This window comes from Macaca thibetana, chromosome 16 (assembly GCF_024542745.1).
Source record: "Macaca thibetana thibetana isolate TM-01 chromosome 16, ASM2454274v1, whole genome shotgun sequence".
Lineage (NCBI taxonomy): Eukaryota > Metazoa > Chordata > Mammalia > Primates > Cercopithecidae > Macaca > Macaca thibetana.
This window is the reverse complement of record NC_065593.1, coordinates 5,339,607-5,362,427: the sequence shown is the minus strand read 5'-3', so window position 1 is coordinate 5,362,427 and position 22,821 is coordinate 5,339,607. Positions and strand designations below refer to the sequence as shown.

General features: G+C 40.9%; 1 protein-coding gene across 2 annotated transcripts in view; it reads left to right on the top strand.

Moving 5' to 3' along the window:
- ZNF287 (zinc finger protein 287) overlaps positions 1-6,130 on the top strand; it is a 178,847-nt gene extending 172,717 nt beyond the window's left edge. For both annotated transcript variants that reach the window (XM_050763412.1, XM_050763411.1), the window contains exon 6: positions 1,638-6,130. In XM_050763412.1, the coding sequence (XP_050619369.1) occupies positions 1,638-3,208 (1,571 nt within the window). In that variant the 3' untranslated portion in view covers positions 3,209-6,130. The remainder of the gene's footprint in view (positions 1-1,637) is intronic.
- Positions 6,131-22,821: the final 16,691 nt, after the last annotated feature.

Below are 22,821 nucleotides of genomic sequence, written 5' to 3'. Positions count from 1 at the left end.
TCATATAAAGCCAAGTTCTGTCATGAGCCCAATACTATATTAGGTTGAACCATATAGGGTTACTGACATTCAGCCATTTTGACTTATAAAAAAAGGCAATTTCCTATATGATTCAACCTAATCTATATTTTATTTTATTTTTTTGAAGACAGGATCTTGCTCTGTCATCCAGGCTAGAGTGCAGTGGGGCGATCATGGCTCACTGCAACCTCCACCTCCCAGGCTCAAGCAATTCTCATGCCTCAGCCTCCCAGGTAGCTGGGACTACAGGCGCACACCACCACATCTGTCTAAATTTTTCTATTTTTAGTAGAGATAGAATTTCGCCATGATGGCCAGGCTGGTCTCGAACTCCTGACCTCAAGTGATCCACCTGCCTTGGCCTCCCAAAGTGCTGGGATTACAGGAGAAAGCCACAGAGCTTGGCCTCTAATCTGTATTTTAAATTCAAAGAAGCATTGTAGAGAGAAATATGAGTTGGACTATAAACAGCTTTTTTAATAGGTGGAGAAGGCATCATAAGAGAAGGCCTAGAGTCTAGGATTAGCATGGCATCTAGAGAATATTATGAAGCGTAGTGGATAACTTTAGGCCGAGTGTGGCAGCCCATACCTGTAACCCTAGCACTTTGGGAGGCTGAGGCAGGCAGACCAGCTGAGGCCAGGAGTTTGAGGCCAGCCTAGCCAACATGGTGAAACCGTGTCTCTATTAAAAATACAAAAATTAGCTGGGCATGGTGGTTACTGCCTGTAATCCCAGCTATTCAGGAGTCTGAGGCACGAAAATTACGTGAACCTGGGAGGCAGAGGTTGCAGTAAGCCAAGATGGCACAGAGTCTGTCTCCAAAAAAAAAAAAAAAAAAAAAAAAAGCGGATAACTTTAAATTAAGCTGAACATGAGTTGTAGTAGGAGACAGAATAGAATAGAAAGGGCTTAGTTATTCTGGGATTGAATGCCAAGTGGAGGTATTCTAAACTTTTTCACTTTTATAGTTTAAGCCACTAGTCCTTAAACTTTGGTAGGTAGCAAAACTGCTGGGTTTAATAAAACAGATTACTCAGCTCTACTGCCAGAGTTTCTGATTCAGTATGTCTGGGTGAGACCCAATAATGTTAACACATTTCTTGATGATAGTGATGCTTATGCTGCTAGTGGGAGGACTACCTTGAAAACCATTGTTTCAGGCTATGGGAGATTTACTAGAGATATTTGAGCATAGAAAGCACTTGGTGAAATTGCTTTAGGAATATTATGTGGAATTGTGCAGAGCAGATTGGAAGAGAGAGTGATGAGAGTCAGCATGTCTACTTTATGAACCCATTACATAAATTAATCCATGAAGCCATCCCAAGTTATCCCACACAGTGTTATCACTGTTTTGGCTTCTCTTAGCTCTGTCACCTGACTTAATCTGTTTTATTCCCTCTGTGTCCATGTTGAATATGAAGAACCTGTCTGTTTTCAACAACTTAGTCTCCCTTTTTTTTGCCCTTTTTGTCTCCTTTCCCAAATTTGAAAGGCCATGATGATGACGTTTTCAGAGCTGTTCTCTTTGGGCATTTTATCTATGTTTATTGTTTCTATTTTGGCAGTTTCCTCTCTCAAAATAAAGACTTTTTATATTTTTTTTATTTCAGAATGGGAAACTAAAGTCCAAGCATGTACTCCAGTGGAGAATATGTCTAAACTCACAAAGGAAGAAACCCAGACCATCAAATTAGAAGACTCATATGACTACAATGATAGATTACAGAGGCGAGCAACAGGTGGCTTCTGGAAATTTCACACTAATGAAAGAGGTTTCAGTTTGAAGTCAGTCCTTTCACAAGAAGATGATCCTACAGAAGAATGTCTTAGTAAATATGATATATATAGAAATAATTTTGAAAAGCATTCAAACCTAATTGTACAGTTTGATACCCAATTAGATAATAAAACTTCTGTGTATAATGAAGGCAGGGCAACCTTCAATCATGTCTCATATGGTATTGTACATAGGAAAATACTTCCTGGAGAGAAGCCTTACAAGTGTAATGTGTGTGGGAAAAAATTTAGGAAATACCCTTCCCTCCTGAAACACCAAAGTACCCATGCCAAAGAGAAATCGTATGAATGTGAAGAATGTGGGAAAGAGTTTAGGCATATTTCATCCCTCATTGCACATCAGAGAATGCACACTGGAGAAAAACCATATGAATGCCACCAGTGTGGTAAAGCCTTCAGCCAGCGTGCACACCTTACTATACATCAGAGAATTCATACTGGAGAGAAACCCTATAAGTGTGATGACTGTGGGAAAGACTTTAGTCAGCGTGCACACCTTACCATCCATCAAAGGACACATACTGGAGAGAAACCATATAAATGCTTGGAATGTGGTAAAACCTTCAGTCACAGTTCATCACTGATTAATCATCAGAGAGTTCATACTGGAGAAAAACCTTATATATGCAATGAATGTGGGAAGACTTTCAGTCAGAGTACACACCTTCTTCAGCATCAAAAAATACATACTGGGAAGAAACCATATAAATGCAATGAATGTTGGAAAGTGTTTAGTCAGAGTACTTACCTTATTCGACATCAGAGAATTCATTCTGGAGAGAAGTGTTATAAATGTAATGAATGTGGAAAAGCCTTTGCTCATTCCTCAACCCTTATTCAACATCAAACCACTCACACTGGAGAGAAATCCTATATATGTAATATATGTGGGAAAGCCTTCAGCCAGAGTGCAAATCTTACTCAACATCATAGAACACATACTGGAGAGAAACCATATAAATGCAGTGTGTGTGGGAAAGCATTCAGCCAGAGTGTGCACCTTACTCAACATCAGAGGATTCATAATGGAGAAAAACCCTTTAAATGCAATATATGTGGGAAAGCATATAGACAAGGTGCAAATCTTACTCAGCATCAAAGGATTCATACTGGAGAGAAACCCTATAAATGTAATGAATGTGGGAAAGCTTTCATTTATTCCTCATCACTTAATCAACATCAGAGAACTCATACTGGAGAGAGACCCTATAAATGTAATGAATGTGATAAGGATTTTAGCCAGAGAACATGCCTTATTCAACACCAGAGAATTCACACAGGAGAGAAACCCTATGCATGTCGTATATGTGGTAAAACCTTCACCCAGAGTACAAACCTTATTCAGCATCAACGTGTTCATACAGGTGCCAAACATCGTAATTAATGGATAAGGGAAACTTCAATTAGGTTTTACAACTTCATTTCAATTTTATTTTGTGCATTCTGTGTGTCAGAATATTCAGAAGAAATCCGAAGAAGTGCAATATGTTAGATACCACTCAGCAGAAGTATCAGAAGTAGTGGTAGGGATATAACCTATTTAGATTTAATGTGAAATTTAAGAAGGAAACTTGACTTCTTAACCTTTATTTGATATGAGTTTAATTCATTACAGAAAGAAACCCTGTGAAGGGTGTTCAGAAACATAACTCATCAACTCTTTATTTCAAGTACAGTCATCCCTCAGTATACTCGGGGGATTGGTTCCAGGACCACCCATGTATACCAAAATCTACCCATACTCAAGTTGCACGGTCAGCCTGGTGGAACCTGTGTATATGAAAAACCCTACATCTACGCAGGTTTCCCATCCCTGAATAATGTGCTTTCAAACTCTGTTCAGTTGAAAAAAAAAAATTCCAGTATACGTGGATCTGTACAGTTCAAATGTGTTGTTCAAGGGTCAACTGTACATCCTGATGAGGCCTTATGAATGTAACTTGGGAAGGTGTCCATCAAGTAGAGATTTCACACCAGAGAGTGATCTTAAAATTACAGAAAAGAGAAAGCTGCTTTCAGGCCTTTTATTCCCAGCTTTGAAGCCTTAAAATATGTAAAGGATTCCTTTCCCTTTTTTACTTCCCCTTCTCCTGTTATGCCATAACTGCCATATGGAGCCAGTAGGTTTGAAAAAAACAGTTCAAAGTATTTTAAAGATTTCTATATGACCACTGTTTGGTTACACCTTCCCTCACATATCGAAATATTAAAGAGAAGCTTAATGAAAGATATGATAGAAACTAATGTGTATATAACATTAGATGTGTAGAGATTTAAACAGGCAAAAATTACATGCTCCAAGCTTAAATGAATTTTTAATACACATTAGCCTTGATTTTACTAGGTTTTGACATTCAAGGTCATCCTGAAGGAAAAAAGTAGGTATAAGGTATACAGTTCGCATTTTTTTCATCTGACTCCTAAATTTATACTTTAGATTTCTCTGTGACTGTTTTACTATGGAAAGTTCATTTCTTCCACTTAAACACATTTCTTGAGTGTCTACTATGCCTAGGTCCCAGACTTCCTAATTGGATCCTTTCAAGGCTTGTTACAGTGCTGAAAATCACAGGTGGTTTACACAACAGAAAGATTTCCAGAGCAATGAGAGAGTGAGGATGTGATATTTGGTCATGGGATGAGCATAAGCAACCTGCTAAAATGGGTTGCCAAATGCTACCTACATCCCAAGAGAAGGAAGTGGAAGTAATAGTGTAGCTATATAAATAATGTGAGAAAAAATAAATGGAGATTAGATTTGAGTTCACTGCAGAATGTGGGTTAGGGGAAAAGGTGAAATTTTAATGGAGTGAGGAAAAAAATACATAGATAATTGCTATAACATGAAATGTAATTGGACTTGCTTTGCCTATGAAATGAGTGGCTAAATAAAAAAGAATTCAGCCTGAATATTAGAAGAAACTAAAAACAAAGTGACTGATTTTTAAGGAATAATTGGAAGCCTGACACTCCCTCATACATGCAAGTAAAATAGAGGTTACTCTTAACATGTCAGGAAAAAATTTAATTGGCAAAAGCACTGATGCAGTAATCATTAAACAATGATAACTGGATTTGTGGGTCTTAAAAGGAAAACTGGCAGAAATGCAAATAGAAATAGATAAAAATACTATTGTATTTCATATTTACAGCATTCCACTACCAGAATATAAGGCCATATTCTGATAACTGAGATTTCATTGTGCTCATATTTGTTTCTCCAGTCCCTTGCATAATAGTGCATAGTCAATACATGGTTGAATTAATGAATAAATTATATAAATTAGATTTCAGTAATAAAGTAGAATTGACTGGCATGGAGTGAAAGTTGGCATAACTAAAAATACTTTTGTGCATATATCAAAGAAATGTTCAACAAATAACATTTACTTGGGAACTGCTTAAAAGTAGTGAATCAGATTTCATGGGACATCCTTGTACAGGAAGTTTTCCTGAGCTAAATGAGGGGAAATTGATATCAATTCTGGTACTATAAATATCAATTTAAGCTTGTATTAACCATGCAACTTCCTTTGGACATTACTGTTTATAAAACCATCCTACAAACAGGTACTGAAGGAAAGACCCGGGATGCTAGCATCCTAAAGGCTATATTGTTGAGTGTTTTCTTTAAAAAACTTGATTTCCATTTCCCTTACATTAGTTAACCTTGATTTCATAGTATCATCCTGCACAAAGTACAGGTTGCAGAATACTCAAACTGTGCTTATATAGCTATGTTTTTTTAAATAACAGTTGTTTGACCTTATTTTTTTGATGCTGCTTCATCCCTCACACAGCACTTATTTCCCTTGGTTGAGCATGTGGCATGTGACAGTCCATAGCACCTTCCTTTGCATTACTCTGTATTTCCTGCCTTTGTATGTTTTATGTAAATAATGCATTTATAAAGTCTTCCACTGATAAACAGAGGCAATTGATGCCCTTATAAAATAACAGACTAGTAATAGTGGAGAACTCTAGATTTTTGTGTATTTTTCCCACTTTTACAGTTGTCTGACCCACAAATTATTCAACAGTTTTTAGCAAATAGCTTTATTTTCCGGAACTTTTTATTATGAGTTTTCAAATATACAGAAAGGTTTAAAAATAATAAAGTGAACTGTATACCCACCTAGATTTTAAAACTAACATTTTGCCATATTTTTTTTAACCAAACATTGGAAAGGAACTTACAGACATTACATTTCATCGCTAAACACTTAAGCATGCATTGCATAAAAATAAGGATGGTCTTTTACATAACCACAATACATTTACATACCTTTAAAAAAAAAAAAAAGAACAGTAATTCCCTAATATCTGAACACCTAGTCTGTGTTTAAATTTCCTCTGTTGATCCAGTCAGTTTTCACACATAGTATTGATTATTAAATCTGTTTCATCTATCTAGAACAGTCCCCACTTTGGTACTTCTTCTTTAAGAGAGCAGGTCAGTTGTCTTGAAAAACGTCTCACGTTCAGGATTCAACTGACTATTTACATGTGGGTTGTTCTGGTATCCCCTGTAGTTTCCATAAATTAGAAGTTAGGGCAAAAGGCTTGATTGGGTTGTTTAAACATTTTTAATGATAACATCTCACAAATGTATTTCATAGTGCATCATATCAAAAGTCTCATTAATATCAGGTTGAGTCACTATCAATGGATCATTCATTTGAGGTCACCAGATCTTCCCAACATAAAGATAGTTTTTCCTATTACAGTTAGTCTGTGTACTGACACTGGCAGCATATGGATATTTTGATTGCCAACAACTTTTTACCTGGTAAAAAGTAACCAACGATGATCCTTGCCTGAATCCATTGTCTCATCAGTGTTTGCAAAATGACAATTTTCTAATTCTACCACTCTGCATTTGTTGAGTGGCATTCTTGTATAACCTTCCCTCATCAACTAGGAATGCACTAGAGGCAGAGTCAGGCTCAATTATTTTGCCTTAATTACCAGTGTAGGAGTTTAATTACCAGTAAAGAGTTTGATGCTCTCATCTGCAGTGATAACAAATGATTCAATGTGTTAACAGTCATTTATGATCATTGTTTCTGATGTTCAGATTGTCCCAAATTTGGCCAGGTGGAGCCCTTCAAGTAGCTCTTGTGTCCTTTTGACATTCACTCTCTAGTCTTTGGACACTTGACTGCCTTCTAACACAAGATATCTCAAGTTGACCTTGCATTTTCTTTTTTTTTTTTTTTTTTTTTTTTTTTTTTTTTTTTTTTTTTTTTTGAGACGGAGTCTTGCTCTGTCACCCAGGCTGGAGTGCAGTGGCCGGATCTCAGCTCACTGCAAGCTCCGCCTCCCGGGTTTACGCCATTCTCCTGCCTCAGCCTCCCAAGTAGCTGGGACTACAGGCGCCCGCCACCGCGCCCGGCTAGTTTTTTGTATTTTTAGTAGAGACGGGGTTTCACCGTGTTAGCCAGGATGGTCTCGATCTCCTGACCTCGTGATCCGCCCGCCTCGGCCTCCCAAAGTGCTGGGATTACAGGCTTGAGCCACCGCGCCCGGCCTGACCTTGCATTTTCAATACCCCAGGCATGGAATGAAACCTTTTTCCAAGAATCCCTGGCTCCTTCTAATAGGTAGCTATTTAGACACCAAGATCTGGGCACTAGGCATTCTCACTGCTCCTGGAGTGTCACTGGCAATTCTTTCCAATCATTCAAGTTGGTTTTCATAAAGACAACTCTTCACTCATGCCATCAGTTATATAATGTCTGTGTGATGAGGGATATAATTACATAACTGGGATAAACTTTCGGGCGCAAACAACTAAATCTTGTTAAGCATGCACCTAAATTGGAGAGAACACTTCCATGTTATGTATGCTAGAAAGCAGCAAATTAGCTGCAAGAGGCCTGTGACAAGGCCATCAGGAAATTTACAAGGGAATAGAGCTTGTCAGTTAATCTGCCAAGTGGGTTGAGGGCAATTAAGAGAGCAACTAGATGTATACCTAATCTGTTGTGTTTTAACTATCACATGTCTTGATAACTTATGGTATTTATAAGCTAATAGCCCTCCTTTCCTATCACATCTCTTAAGGCAGATTTCTAGTAAGATCTGAATATTAATCCTAAGGATCTGTTTCATGCAAATCTAAGTACTAGTTTTTCTTACTAAACCTTTATTTGGTCCCTAAAACTTTAAGGCTGTTACGTTTCATTCTTTGTCTTCTGGTGTCAGTTCACTTGCATGTGCCCGTAAATGTATTCTTACTCCTCTGTTTCTGTTATTCTCCCTATGGCTCTACCTTTCATAAGTATTAGCTCCTTAGAACACTGTAACCATTAAAAATGGCAAGCATGTGCACAACAGTGATACATACAAATGTGTAAGTGTGTAAGCACCATCGGGCCCCACACCCTGTATGAATGGGGAAAGTGAAGCCCATGATGCTGAAGTATCTTGCTTGAGGTCATACGTCATATAATGACAGAATAAGGATTGGAACAGCATAGCTCCAGCACTTAAAATTAATTGAGTTCTTCTTGTAAAATAATGTTGAATGGAAATTCTGAGTACAAAGAATATGTACCTACAATTTTATAAAATTATGTATTTTTATGAGATTAGAGCACTGAAAGTTTTTTAAATCTGTTTTTGTCTTATTTCCCATAGTTTCTTTCTGTTTGTTTTTTGTTTGTTTTGTTTTTTGTTTTAAGGAGCAGAGAGTTTAATAGGCAAGAAGGGGCTAGAAGGGAGAAGGAAGAAAGAAGCAGCTCCCCTGTACAGAGACAGAAGGAGAAGGGGCTCCAAAGCCGAAAGAGAAGGTCCCCACCTGCCATGGACACCAGCTAGGTATATATGCAAAGGCTGGAGAACACAGTGTTTGATTTGCATAGGGCTCAGGGGATTGGTTTGACTAGGCATGTCTTTACATAGCCAGAGAAAGAGCTGGCCCTCCCACCCTAGTCTTTTAATATGCAAATACGGGGCGCCATGATGTTCTACACACGTGGGGATAGGTGGGGGTGGCCACGTTGCCAGGAACATGTGGGGCAAGGGCAAGAAGGCTGTGGGAATCACCTTGTTGCCTTGACCCAGTTTCAAATGGTCTGCATTTGCATATCAAAGGTTGACAGCCTGACTGTAAGAGCCTGGGCTTTACAAGAATCTTTTCTGGAGATGCTTTAAAAAACTAGAACTTCCCAAGGACACCTTTACCTCTCTATCTGCCTAAAATAATTTCTTAGTAACTCCTACCACATTCCTCCCTGTGGCGATATGACACTAACTGCTGTTAGGGGGTTTTGGGCTACGACTCTTTCTGGCTACTTCCTGCTTTTCAGCAGGAAGTCAAATGGGGACCAGCAGCGAGGGCTCCTCCTGGGGTCAACTTAAGGGTCCTCTGGAGACTGGCGTGTCTATATGTGGTTCAGTTTGCAGCATCATTTAGAGTTTGACTGCTTCAAGGTGAGAAGAAAGAGTTTGAGTTATAGTATTGAGTGTACAGGGTCCAAATATCAATACAAGACATATAAGCAAGAGAGGGCTTGATAAAGGGGCTAACCAATTCCATAAAGAAGAATGGAATTCATTAAAGAGGGACTGTAGCCACGCAGGGCTGAAGCTGGCATTTTCCCTGAGCCTGTTAATAATTTTGATTTAGTTTTTAAGTACCTGTAGATTTTCCTCTACTAGAGGTGTTAATCATTACTAAACCCAATAAAAAGTCCTAGCAGAGGCCGGGCGCAGTGGCTCATACCTGTAATCCCAGCACTTTGGGAGGCCAAGGCGGGTGGATCATGAGGTCAGGAGATCAAGACCATCCTGGCTAACACAGTGAAACCCCGTCTACTAAAAATACAAAAAAATTAGGCATGATGGCGGGTGCCTGTAGTCCCAGCTACTCGGGAGGCTGAGGCAGGAGAATGGCGTGAACCCAGAAGATGGAGCTTGCAGTGAGCCAAGAGTGCGTCACTGCACTCCAGCTTGGGCAACAAAGTGAGACTCCATCTCAAAAAAAAAAAAAAAAAAAAAAAAAAAAGTCCTAGCATACTCAGTGATAGTAAAACTTTCATGCTTCCTTTTTGTCAGTAGTTAACTATTATCCCTGCTATAAGGATAATTAAGCAAAATACAACAGCAATGGAAACTCTGTCCAATATTTCAGTTAGAAGGTGCTACCATGTATAACCCTATTGCAAATAGTAGAGTGAGTATAGCAACTTCCACAAGTATGGTGTAGTAGATAATTTCCATGTAAAATTTTACTTGCCAAGATACAGAATTTTCCTTTGGTAGTCTATGAAGCCTTGGTTTTATTTTCCCAAACAAAAAAAACCTCTGGGTTATGGGCATCATACTCACTTTCATTACCTGGCAGAATTTGCAGGATAATTGCCCAGAACTAGCATATTGATTCAGATTTTTACATTACCTATCCCTTTTTATTTCTTCCAAACTGGAGGGGATTACCACTTGATTCAGAGGAATAAGCAGGGTTAGTACAAAATGTAGGCAAAAAGTTTAAAAACAATGAGACTAGGATTTAATGAGAAATGTATGCTAAGCTTTGGAGAAATGTATGATAAACTTTGGAGCATAATTTTTCTCTCCAGTCCTCACTTTTGATAAAAACAAATTATGATAGGACCGTGTGTGTTGTCCGTAAACTTTAGTCCTATACATGGCCTGATTATTTGCGTAAAGTGCAGTGAGAAAGGTTATTTCTATACAGGCCTTTTGGATTGGCTTTGATGAAACTGTTCCACAAGGAATCTCAGATAATACCTTTTAAAGCCAAGCCCAGCCATGGGTTTGTATCCTCAAATACCTGTGAGTTGGGTGATCCCCTCCTCCTGAGGTCCCAAGATAAACTCGGAGCTCCCAGACCTGTTAGAAAGTGACATTCTTTACTGACCACATGTTAGGAATCCTGTGTGGGGACTGTGCAGACAAGGTATGAGGCCAGTTCTCCCCAACGGGCTTTTATTGGCTCTGCATGTCAAGCTTCATTCCTTAAAAAGAAACACATCGTTTTCAGTCAAAGCCTTGGTTAAAATAACCAGTTTTTCCAATTGTGTCCTGTTGACAAAGAAAAATGGATTCTTACTGCACTGATGCAAACAGCTATATTGCCATAAGTTAAGAGTACTTACAACTAGTCTCCAAATTCTAGAGGAACCAGGCAGAGAAAAATAAACACGCTCCAAATTTTGTTCACAGGAGTATACCTTACTCAATTATTAAAGGCCATAAATAGTTTAAAACTTTGACTCTGAAAAACAAAACAAGGATCAGCAATATTCCAAGCAAAGTTAAAAAGTCTGCTTTAACTTTCTGAGTGCAGTCCATTTAGTTAACTCTTGTTTTGCTTGATATTTGTGAACATGTTACTTCTTTATGAGTCCCGTACATTCTTCTCTATTCCAGTGTTACAATCTTTAAAGCTATTAAAAACCTGCATTTGAGAATACCTGTTAAACTCCTTAATAGAGTTTGATTATAAACTATTTTTTGAGAAGGAACAAAGCAAGACAACAATTGTCTGCAAATGACAAAATTCTCAGGATAGTTAAAAACATGACTGACAAAGAAGTTTATTTATCTTCATGGTTTACAATAACTTTACCCTTAATTATGATTGATAGCACATACTTAGACATTAGAATCTTAGAAATCCCATACAATTCTGGAACATATATTAGTATTATTCACCAAAATATAACTTAAATAAGATTGGACATCATTTTGGCAATCTCATGTGACTACACATGTCAAATAATCCTGTTTACCTCTTTTCTGAATGTTTCAGGGGCCCTCTGAGCCATCCAAAGAGCCAGGCATCAGGAAGGACAATTTCCAGATTGCCATAAATTATTTTGCCAAAATGATGACTCAAGGCAAAAACCTTTCATTAGCCTTTTTATGAAATGAAAATCTTGTTCAAAGCAAAATTTTACCCTTGCATTAGTTTATTAATGTTAACCCCAATTTGTTTACATGAAACCTTATAGATTATTCCATCTAATCCTAATCAATTTGACCATGAGGTGAAATCTGTAATCTTTTTTTTTTTGAGATGGAGTTTCATTCTTGTTGCCCAGGCTAGAGTGCAATGGCATGATCTCGGCTCACTGAAATCTTGGCTCACTGCAACCTCAGCTCACCACAACCTCCACCTCCTAGGTTCAAGCGATTCTCCTGCCTCAGCCTCCCAAGTAGCTGGGATTACAGGCATGTACCACCACCCCTGGCTAATTTTGTACCTTTAGTAGAAATGGGGTTTCTCCATGTTTGTCAGCCTGGTCTCAAACTCCTGACCTCAGATGATCTGCCTGCCTCGGCCTCCCAAAGTGCTGGGATTACAGGTGTGAGCCACCACACCCAGCCAAGGTGAAATCTTTACAAACCTTTTATAACCCTTTTACTAAGTGACAGATTGGTGTCTTAAGAACTCCTTGCTATGCTTTTATTTTAATGCTTAATTTATGAAAAGACCATGTAGATACTATGGGAGAAGATGCTGTAGTGCTTCTACCATGCATTGCAGTGCGAGGCAACCCAAAGCCAATTAGCTTATTTTGTAATTAGCCCATCCCTGATGGGAGTCTCATCTCCCAGTGCGGGGTGAGGATGTTTCCTTATCTTCCAGGTGGCCAAGAGCATCCCTGATTAATAACTACTATTAGCCATCCCTTACAGTGTATTTTCTACTTAATTATTACACACCAAAGTTTTCTCATAATGCAAAGTAATTTCTGATACCCCAAAAACTCAAAACCATCAGATAATACAACGCAAAACAGAACAGAGCCTTTGATTTTGAGAAGGAACTATTTGCTTTTAATTCCTGGGGTTTCATGAGGAAAACAGAGGGGTTTTTTCCCAAAACGGGGTCTGTGGCGCCTCCTCTGTTTTTCCCAAGGAGTCCCATGCTACCAGAAGTTATCTTAGGGCCTTGTATGCATGCATTAAGAGTAGTAAAACAAAAAATGGAGAAAAATAATTCAGTCGACTGAGATGAGCCTTTTTCCAGAAAAACAAGATTCAAGAAGAGAAAAAACATAAAGGCCTTTTAATGTACCTATAACTTGAATATCCACTTTTAATTAAGCTGAGCACTCTTTAAGAAAATTATTTTAAATCCCTTGCTACTTGACTTTAGTCACACCAAGCAGTTAAGATTTTTGGCTTTTGAACTTTACAATAAGTAACCTCACAGGTGAAACTAAAGAGCTTTAATTAGGTTATGACTTAACCAGGAGTGTAAAAGGTATTTTTAAAGAAGCGACAGGCAGCTTTTTTTTTTTTAAGACAGAGTCTCGCTGTCACCCAGGCTGGAGTGTAATGGCATAATCTCGGCTCACTGCAACCTCTGCCTCCTGGGTTCAAGCAGTTCTCCTGCCTCAGCTTCCCGAACAGCTAGGACTACAGTTGTATGCCACCACGCCCAGCTAATTTTTGTATTTTTAGTAGAGATGTGATGTCATCATGTTGACCAGGCTGGTCTTGAACTCCTGACCTCGTGATCCACCCGGACAGGCAGCTTTTACAACTGTCACTGCAAAATTGTGACTGAGACAGTGGAAGAGATCTGACCCAAACAACTCCATTTTGTTTACAGCCCCCAAGCTGTCCTTGCCCATCCCTGGGCATAGGCTGAACCAACTTTGGGAGGAGCCTGGTTTACAGTTGATAGTCTAAAACAAAGACGATAACAGCTGCTTCTCAAGATATACTTCCCTCTTGCCTGGGGACCAGACCAAGAAACTAGCTACAGGATTAGAAACCATGGCCCAAGAGCCATGTAGCTGGAGGCTACAAGATTTTGGCCCTCCCTAAACTGCTCTCATGATCAGTGCTTAAGATGTTTTGTAAACCCTGCCCTTGATGGATCAGCTGACACAGCCCAGACTGACAAACTGGCGTATCTCATTTAGCACAAGAAGACAGCCACCATTGTAAAATGGCGGAGACTAAAACAAAGTATTGCCATGCGGCTACAGATTATGTTCCCATGACATGAAACAAGATGGAGGCCTGTAGCCAAGTTTGCCAGTTGACGCTTTGCTGGGCTGGTTTGAACAGCAGGCTTGTGGGGTTCTCGGCCTGCATCCTGACCTAAGATATCTTTTCTTTCTTTCTTTTTTTTTTTTTTTTTGAGACGGAATCTCGCTCTGTCGCCCAGGCTGGAGTGCAGTAGTGTGATCTCGGCTCACTGCAAGCCCTGCCTCCCAGGTTCATGCCATTCTCCTGCCTCAGCCTCCCGAGTAGCTGGGACTACAGGTGCCTGCCACCAGGCCCGGCTAATTTTTTGTGATTTTTTTTTAGTAGAGACGGGGTTTCACCGTGTTAGATGGTCTCAATCTCCTGACCTCGTGATCTACCCACCTCGGCCTCCCATAGTGCTGGGATTACAGGCGTGAGCCATCGGGCCCGGCCAAGATACCTTTTCTTTAACAGAACCATACAGAAAGATATACAAAGCAGAGCAGATTGTTTACAGCTTAAGACCAACCTCACAAATCCTTTTTCATTGATTATAAATTTAAAGAAAACATAAACAATCATCTTTATTATCCCTTTTATTATCCCTTTATTATCCCTTTTCCAGTTTCCACAGGAAGAGAGAAGCCAAAAGCCCAACCGGTAAGAAGATTTTACCCTTTGGCCAGCATATCAGGCTTCTGGGTTTCCTTCCCCCTAGCTCAACTCTACGCCAAGCTTTTTAAGGTTTGGAAAATTAACCTTTTCCATGTTGGAAGAACATTATAAAAGAGATAGAAGCCATTTTAAACTGCGGAAGAAGGAAAACCACCACAGAAAGGAGTTCCAATTAGGGTTGTCAGGAGGTATTGCCTCTTTTCCTATTGGGAATGGTGTTTCCCCTTTGCCTTCCCAATTTTTTCTTTTCCCTTTTGTTCTACTATAGGAGACATATTGCTTATCTCCAAAATTTTCTTCTGCTTGCAGAGCTGCCTGTTTTAGCTACAGTGAGGGTTTGCCTTAGCAGCAACATAACATCCCTTCACGAGAGGTTAAATACCTGAGTTAAATTTTGGAAAGGTTCTGTGTACTTATTAAGGTCGTCAGAAAATTGGCCTAAGTCTCCCTTTACTTGCCAAAGGTCCTGCAATGAGAAGGGAACTTGAAGGGGCCCCAAATAAGGGGGACCCTCAGATGACTTCCCTGAAAGTTACTTTTTTAATTTGGGGAGAACTGTTTTCCCTGGGCCTGCCCAATATGACTGCAAAAGAAAATAAGCCACTTTTTCTTCAAAGTTTCAAGGTCGAAAGAGTCCCAGTGCTTCAAAATACACCCAAGGGGAGTGCATGTTGAAGACGATCTGTTACCCATCTAGAAAGAGAAGTGAGAATAAAAGCATCCTTTTAGTCTCCTTCCTTTTGGTATGAGATCGAGAATGGAGAAGAAAGCAGTAGGAGGTGTCTCCCAACTATTTTCTCTCCTTCGTTCCTGGATTCCCAGCACCCATTTAAATATGCCACCCATGACTGCAGGTGTAACCCTCCAAGCCATGGCACCAGAGGATCTGAGTTTGGGGCCTTAGTCACGCTGTTTCCAAGCAATCAGTTTTCTGCCTTTTATTTCCCTTTGACCTCCTAGACTTGTGTGGCCTCCCAAAAAATGGATTTCAAGAAAAACCATGTAATTAGGAAAAGCCCCTTTAAGGGAGGGGGCGTGCTGGATTGAACCGTATATCCTGCTATTATAGCCCATGCTAAAGCATTTACCCATAGAAGAATGGTTCCGGTTAACTTCTGGACTTAAAATCCCCTTACTAATTAAGTACTGTCTTAGTAGGAGCCAGAATGATGGCTTAAAGGAACATAGGAACTGAATGGCCATCTTCCTGCCAGTGGGACAATATTGAGACTAAAATTTGGCTACGGAAGACATCCTCCTCCTGTTAAAAAGTAGAAACTTACGGTTCTTAGAAGAGGTCTAGAGCCTGATTTCTACTAGGTGGCTTAGAAATACCATGTGCTTGCCAGATAAAACGTAGAGAGACATTTATTGAGTCACTGCCTGCCTTGATTCACGATCTTTTCTAACAGAATCCTGCCCATTTAGACACACACAGAGAGAGAGACCACGGATAGAAAGAGAAAGAAAGTTTGGCGACAGGGTAGCTGGAAGAGAGCCTTGAGATTAAAGGACGGATTTAAAGTTGAAATCCGCTCCGTATTCACCAGTCTCATGATTGAATTTCCTTTCCCGGCCAATGCACCAAAATGATATGGCTCCGATGAGTGGAGGAATACCAGGGTTCTTGGTCCTCATGCCGGTTTAGATGAAATGACACGGACACACATGGAGTGGTTTTAAGGGGTGGAGAGCTTAATAGGCAAGAGGGGCAAGAAAGAAGGGAGAAGGAAGAAATAAGCAGCTCCCCTGTACAGAGATAGGGTAGGGGGGCCTCCAAAGCCAAAAGAGGAGGTCCCCTCCCATACAGTTTCTTAAATTCAAATGTTTAAATACGAACATCTCAATTCAGGATGCACCTCCCACTACCAATTTTTCACTCAGATCTATCCCAAGTTTCAAAGCCATATAGTCAGTGATCACCCAGAACTATCTCATAAGTACCTTATGTGGTTTAACCTAAAACTAAATTGTTTTCATCCCCACACCTCTTCTCTCTAAATTCATTATAACTTTGACAGGGGAGCTAGGAGCCACTCTCTTATTCACCAATAATCATCTTAGTCCTATTGGTCTTACAATAAAGTTGGCTGTTTCATGCCTACAAGAGTAGAGGCTTTTTCCTGAAGAACAATTTTGGGCCATACCAAAATAAGATCTGCATCCAGAAGTTGAAAAGGAATGATCTCCACTGTAAACTGATTTTAAACTATACCTGGAATATTCATGCTGAGCACTATATTTTACATTAAAGTAGAGCCATCCCTCAGTATTGGTTCCAGGATTGGTTCCAGGACGCCCATGGATACCAAAATCCTTGGATGCTCAAGTACCTGATATAAAAAATGGCATAGCATTTGCATATAACTGATGTACATTCTCCCAAATACTTTAAATCATCTCTAGATTACTTGTAATACCTAATACAATGTAAATACCATGTAAATAGTTGTTACACAGTAGTTTTAAATTTTTATTGCATTATTTTGAGGGTTTTCTGCTCAATATTTCCAATCTGTGGTTGGGGGAAACACAGAACATAGCCAGGCATGGTGGCTCACGCCTGTAATCCCAGCACTTTGGGAGGCAGAGGTGGGCAGATCACGAGGTCAGGAGATTGAGACCATCCTGGCTAACATGGTGAAACCCCATCTCTACTAAAATACAAAAAATTAGCCGGGCATGCTGGCATGCACCTGTAGTCCTAGCTACTTGGGAGGTTGAAGCAGGGGAATCGCTTGAACCTGGAAGGCGGAGGTTGCAGTGAGCCAAGATCGTGCCGCTGCACTCAGCCTGGCGACAGAGCAAGACTCCATCTCAAAAAAAAGAAAAAAAAGAAAAAAGAAATGCAGAACATTTGCATACCAAGGGCCAAGAGCCAACTCTATAATACCTTACACTAGGGTCCTAGGAAGTCCCACCTGCTAAGGGGACTCTGGTGCCACTAAAATGGAAGTGATCAAGGATGCTGAGAAGGCCAATTTCTGGTCCTGCCCTTTCTCAAACCAAAAGAAAGCAGTAATGGCGAAGATTCACTTAAGAACCAGAAAGGGGGCGGGTTTGGTGGCTCATGCCTATAATCCTACCACTGTGGAATGCCGAGGCGGGTGGATCACCTGAGATCAGGAGTTCGAGACCAGCCTGGCCAACATGGCAAAACCCGTCCCTACTAAAAATACAAAAATTAGCTGGGCACAGTGCAACGCGCCTGTAGTCCCAGCTACTCAGGAGGCTGAGGCAGGAGAATCACTTGAACCCGGGAGGCGGAGGTTGCAGTGAGCCAAGATCACGCCACCGCACTCCAGCCTGGGGTGACAGAGCGAGATTCCGTCTCAAAAAAAAAAAAAAAAGAACCAGAAAGGCACTAAGAGATGCACAGTAGGCAAGTAGGCACTCAATAAATATTAACTGAATGAATCATTCTAATATGCACTGTGCAAAGTGCTGGCAAGATACAGTAGTTCAGAGAAGTGCTAAGTATTCAAAAAAGATAGATTTGTACTTTCCAGGATAAAGAAAGATGTCAACCATACTTTTTTTCTTTACTGCAACATTTGTATTTGTAGAGTGCTTTGTAATTACAAAGCATTTTTATATTTTCACATTCATTTAATCTGTACGTGTTAGACTCCAGACTGGAAAGGGACTGACCCAGGTACCAGCTCTCTTCTAGGACACAGAATACTCATCATAGATGAAACAACTTTAAAATGATTATGTAGTGGAAGAATGAAAAGTATTCATCTTGCGACCAGGATGAATACTTATCTCAACTCAGGATGCACCTTTCTAGGGAGAGGTGCATGCTGAGTTGAGATAAGCCTAGAAACCAGAAAAGAGAGACGGCCCAAACCTACCTGAGACCTAGCTGCAGAGCATGGTGGCCATTTCTTCCCCTGCTTCTCAGAAACCAGCAGGACTGTAAGCCAGGAGTTCAAGACTGCAGTGCACTAGATCCGGCCTGTGAATAGTCACTGTGCTCAGCCTGGGCAACATGGCAAGAACACATCTCTAAAAAGAGAGAGGGAGAGAACGATGAAAAAGAAAGAAAGACTCTAAAGAGCTGGGAAGGGAAAGAAGCCACAGATTATCAGACCCACCTTGACAAAATTTCCACCAATCAGTGGGCACTATATACCCTGCAATTCCCAAAGGAGAGGTCAAATGAGAGTCTAGTAGTAGTCCTACTCACTCCCAGATCTAGAAAAGCAGGCCATGAACTGTTATTTTGGCAAGGACCTCTCTCCCAGAATTCCCAGATCTAGGTGGAGACTGCTCTGTTTCTCTACCAAGAATTGGCAAACTACTGCTAGCTGGCGGCCCAAGCTAAAACACACAGACACACACATTATTTTTTACATTTTTAAATGGTTAAAAAAAAATCTCATGACACGTGAAAATTACAGTGAAATTCAAATTTCAATGAAGTTTTGTTGGAACACAGCCACACCTATTTGTTTACTGTCCAAGGCTGCTTTTGTGCTACAACAGCCGAACTTACAACCATAAGGAGATTGCAAAGCCTAAAATGTGTACTATCTGGCCCTTTGTAGAAGTCCACCAACTGCTTCTACACCATGGGGTGGGGTCTAGGTCTATTTACTAAGCCAAACAACCATCCAGGCAAAGAAGCAACAGCAAAGCAAAGAAATAAAAGAAGCAACACTCCTGGAGGGTAAAGTGGGGAAGCGTCCGAAAACAAAGTCAATTAGGAGAGCTTTGAAGCAGGGAAATGGATAGAGGCACAACGCCAGAAGTCCAGGTTCAGAGAATAATCATCTCCGCTCAGGAAGCAGGGGTACAATGCTACTTAGAGCAAGGACGCCCTCTGTCGACATTCCTTGATTGTGCGCCTTTAACTGTCTAAAATCAGGGTGGAGGTATGCGGAACGCAGAGCCTGTGGGAAGAGTTAAATGGGCGGGTTCAAGAGGAGCGGTCTTCTCTTTCTGGAGTGGCTGGTGTTCCTGTACTCTTTCACCAAAGTCTTCCGAAAGGAAACTTGGGTTTAAGTTCGCACTAACAAGACATGCAACTCGCACTAACAGATGTGTATCCCTTTCCTCTCCCTAACTTCAGTCCCTTAAGTTTGCAGAGAGGGCAGCTTCTCGGAAGCGAGTCCCCTTTTCATTCTTTTTTTTTTTTTTTTTTTTTTTGAGATGGAATCTCGCTCTGTCGCCCAGGCTGGAGGGCAGTAGCGCAATCTCGGCTCACTGCAACCTTTGCCTCCCGGGTTCAAGCGATTCTTCTGCCTCAGCCTCCCGAGTAGCTGGGACTACAGGCGCGCGCCACCACGCCCAGCTAATTTTTGAATTTTTAGTAGTACAGACGAGGTTTCACCATGTTGGCCAGGCTGGTCTCTTATCTCCTAACCTCGTGATCCGCCCACCTCGGGCTCCCAAAGTGCCGCGATTACAGGCGTGAGCCACTGCGCCTGGCCCACCATTGGCCACCCTTTTCATTCTTAACTGAGACTCCTCCCTGCACCCCAGCTCCTGTCGATGCTCGACTTCCTCCCGCCTCCGAGGGGCTGCGAGTCTACCGACTGGCGGGGTAACTCCCCTTGCCAACCCCACGAAATGGCCCGCAGTTTGGCTGAGACGGGTAGGACACCCAAGGGACCAATACCACCTTCCATAAGATGGGATTCGAACCTAAAACTCGTTCTTAACGGCCCTAGGTGCAAGAGCTGCCCCTCCCTGAACTACGACTCCCTCAGGTTTCAGAAACAACAGCTCCGCTACCCAGAAAGAGACGTAGCGAGGAGCCCAGCTTCCGGCTCGAAAGGGACTCTGGGACACTGGGCGGGGCCAGGAACGCAGTGTTCCTGGGAAATGGGGTCCACAGCCTCCGCTGCGCAGGCGCCGCTCCACGCAGGCGCCGTGGCCCTGCTTCGCACGCGCTCGGCTGGAGACCCCTGTCCCCGAGAGCGCGCACGCACCCTGCCGGGGTACTAGGAGGCGTGGCGGATGTTGAGGCAGGCCCTGCCGGTCTCGGTGGCGGTGTTGTGGTGAGGGCGGGTTTATTTCAGGCTGACTACTAATTTAAGTGGGAGAGACACGCAGTTTGTAAGATCTTCCCACCCCAGGGGGCAGATCGGCAGCGGAATGTGTGGGTGCGCACCCACACACTGGCCCAGCTGCCTCAGGAGCCCTGCTTCAGGGGCCCGAGGAACTTGTCGACGAGATTTCTTGAAGTAAATGCCTTGTCCCCAGTTACAGCGCTACCGTCATGTCCCTCCGAGGAGATGGCAGCAGCCTTTCGCTCTCATTGGTCTCTAAATGAACCGTCATGTACCTGTGGACGGCCTGAGGAATTACCGATCTCATTTCCAACCTGCACCCCGCCACGCTTCCACCGCTGCGCTCACCGCCCCCATTATTTTGAAGCACAACTCAGAATCGTAAACATTTCGGTACCAATTTCTAAAGATGGAGACTCTTCGAACAGAGTGACATCTTTATTATATCTCTTCAAATCACAATGTCAAATATCAAGTGAATGAATTTCCCTACTTGATGGAAATTTGGGGGTTTTCCGTTTATTTAAATAAGGATCCAAATAAGTTCTACAGCTTAAAGTTAACTGACATGTCACTTAAGTCACTTTCTTCAGTCTCTTGGCATTTCTCTTTTATCTCTTTCAATATATTTCTTGGGGAAACTAGATTTTATCCTGTAGAGTTTCCCGCAATCTGGACTTCACTGATTAGTCAGGGTGCTATATTTCATGCTTCTCTGCCCTCTGTGTTTTCTATAAACTGATAGCAAAATAAATAAATAAAAATAAACTGATAATAGGCTTGATCTGATTCAAGTTTAATTTTTTGGCCAAAGTATTTCATAGGAGGTTTGTGTTTTATCAGAAAATACATAATGTCTGGGTTTCTCTTTCTGAGATTAAACAACCATTAAAGATTATTACCTAGATCCATTAGTTCATTAGGAGTTGCAAAATAGTAATATTCTAAACCTATCATTCATTATTCACTTATAAATTGGATTATTCCTACAAGGAGAAACTTCCTCTCATCAACTAGTTGTCTACCATGGGTAACAGTTTATATAGGAAAGTAATAAATGCTTGCTTTATTCCTTTATTTAACATCTTTCAAAATAATAATTTGTTCCCTAGGATACGAAAACTGACCAATGAGGTTTTGTTTATTTAGTTGTTTATTTGCTTGCTTCTTAAGTGTTGTTATATACCAAATTCCTGTGACGTGTGTTTCAAATCCTTGTAGTTATTATTCCTATTGATGCTCAAATTGTTCCATCTTTGACCTATGGAAGGCTTTTTAGATTGATTCCTGAGGACTTTAACATAACCCTAGTTGTCAATACTTCTTTATTTTCTGAAATGATAAGGTGTACCAGGTTCAACTGGCACACTTCTTGCCCCATACCTAGATTTAATAATTTCTTCTGGAGACCCTGGTTCCTTTTAGTGGGAGCTGGTATTTGCAAACCACAATCTAGGTGCAAGTGGTACTCATCACTGTTGAAAAGTCATGTGTCTAGACCTCTCCCAAATAGAGCTACAGTTCAAACCGATACTCCCAATTCAAATTCAAACAACAGGATTTTTACTTAACCTCATCAGTCTTACATCTGTGTCTCTATTCTCCAATGTTGGAAACCCAAATTATCAATTATGCCGATATAATTACTCATTTACTTTATCAAACAATACACACATTTTTTAAAGTTTCAGAACAATTATGATAGTACCACCACCATTATTATTGAAAAGTTTAAGATTTTTAAAAAATTATTTCTGTCCTTAGAGTATACTTTACTAGAGATATACAGTCAAGTCAATGAATCTTAAAGTAACTTGGAATAATTTTTCTCTGGGTGTTATAATGCAGCAGGACGAGCCGCAGACAAAACTCCTCAGACACCTGATTAAAGAAGGAAGAGGTTTTTTATTCAGTCAGGACCGTCAGCAGATTTGCATCTTAAGAGCCAAGCTCCCCAAAAAATAAATTATTGGCCTTTTTAAAGGCTTACAACTTTAAGGGGTCCACATGAAAGGGTCATGATAAATCGAGCAAGCATGGGAAACGTGACCGGGGGCTACATGCATCAGCTAACAGAACAAAAAGTTGTACGGTGCTTTTTTCATACAGTGTCTGGAATTTACAGATAACGCAAGTAGTTTAGGTCAGGGGTTGATGTTATTATTATTACCTTTTTTTAATTCCTAGGGCCGGGTGGTGGTGCCAGGGTTGTCTGGCTATTTATCTTACTTTTGTTTCTTTCTAACTTTTTGCTTTTTCTCTCCTCCTGTCTTGCAAACTAGGCAAGGTGGGGGGAGGAGGGCAGCAGCAGTAGTAGTGGTCTCCTTCCTTAATAACACCAACT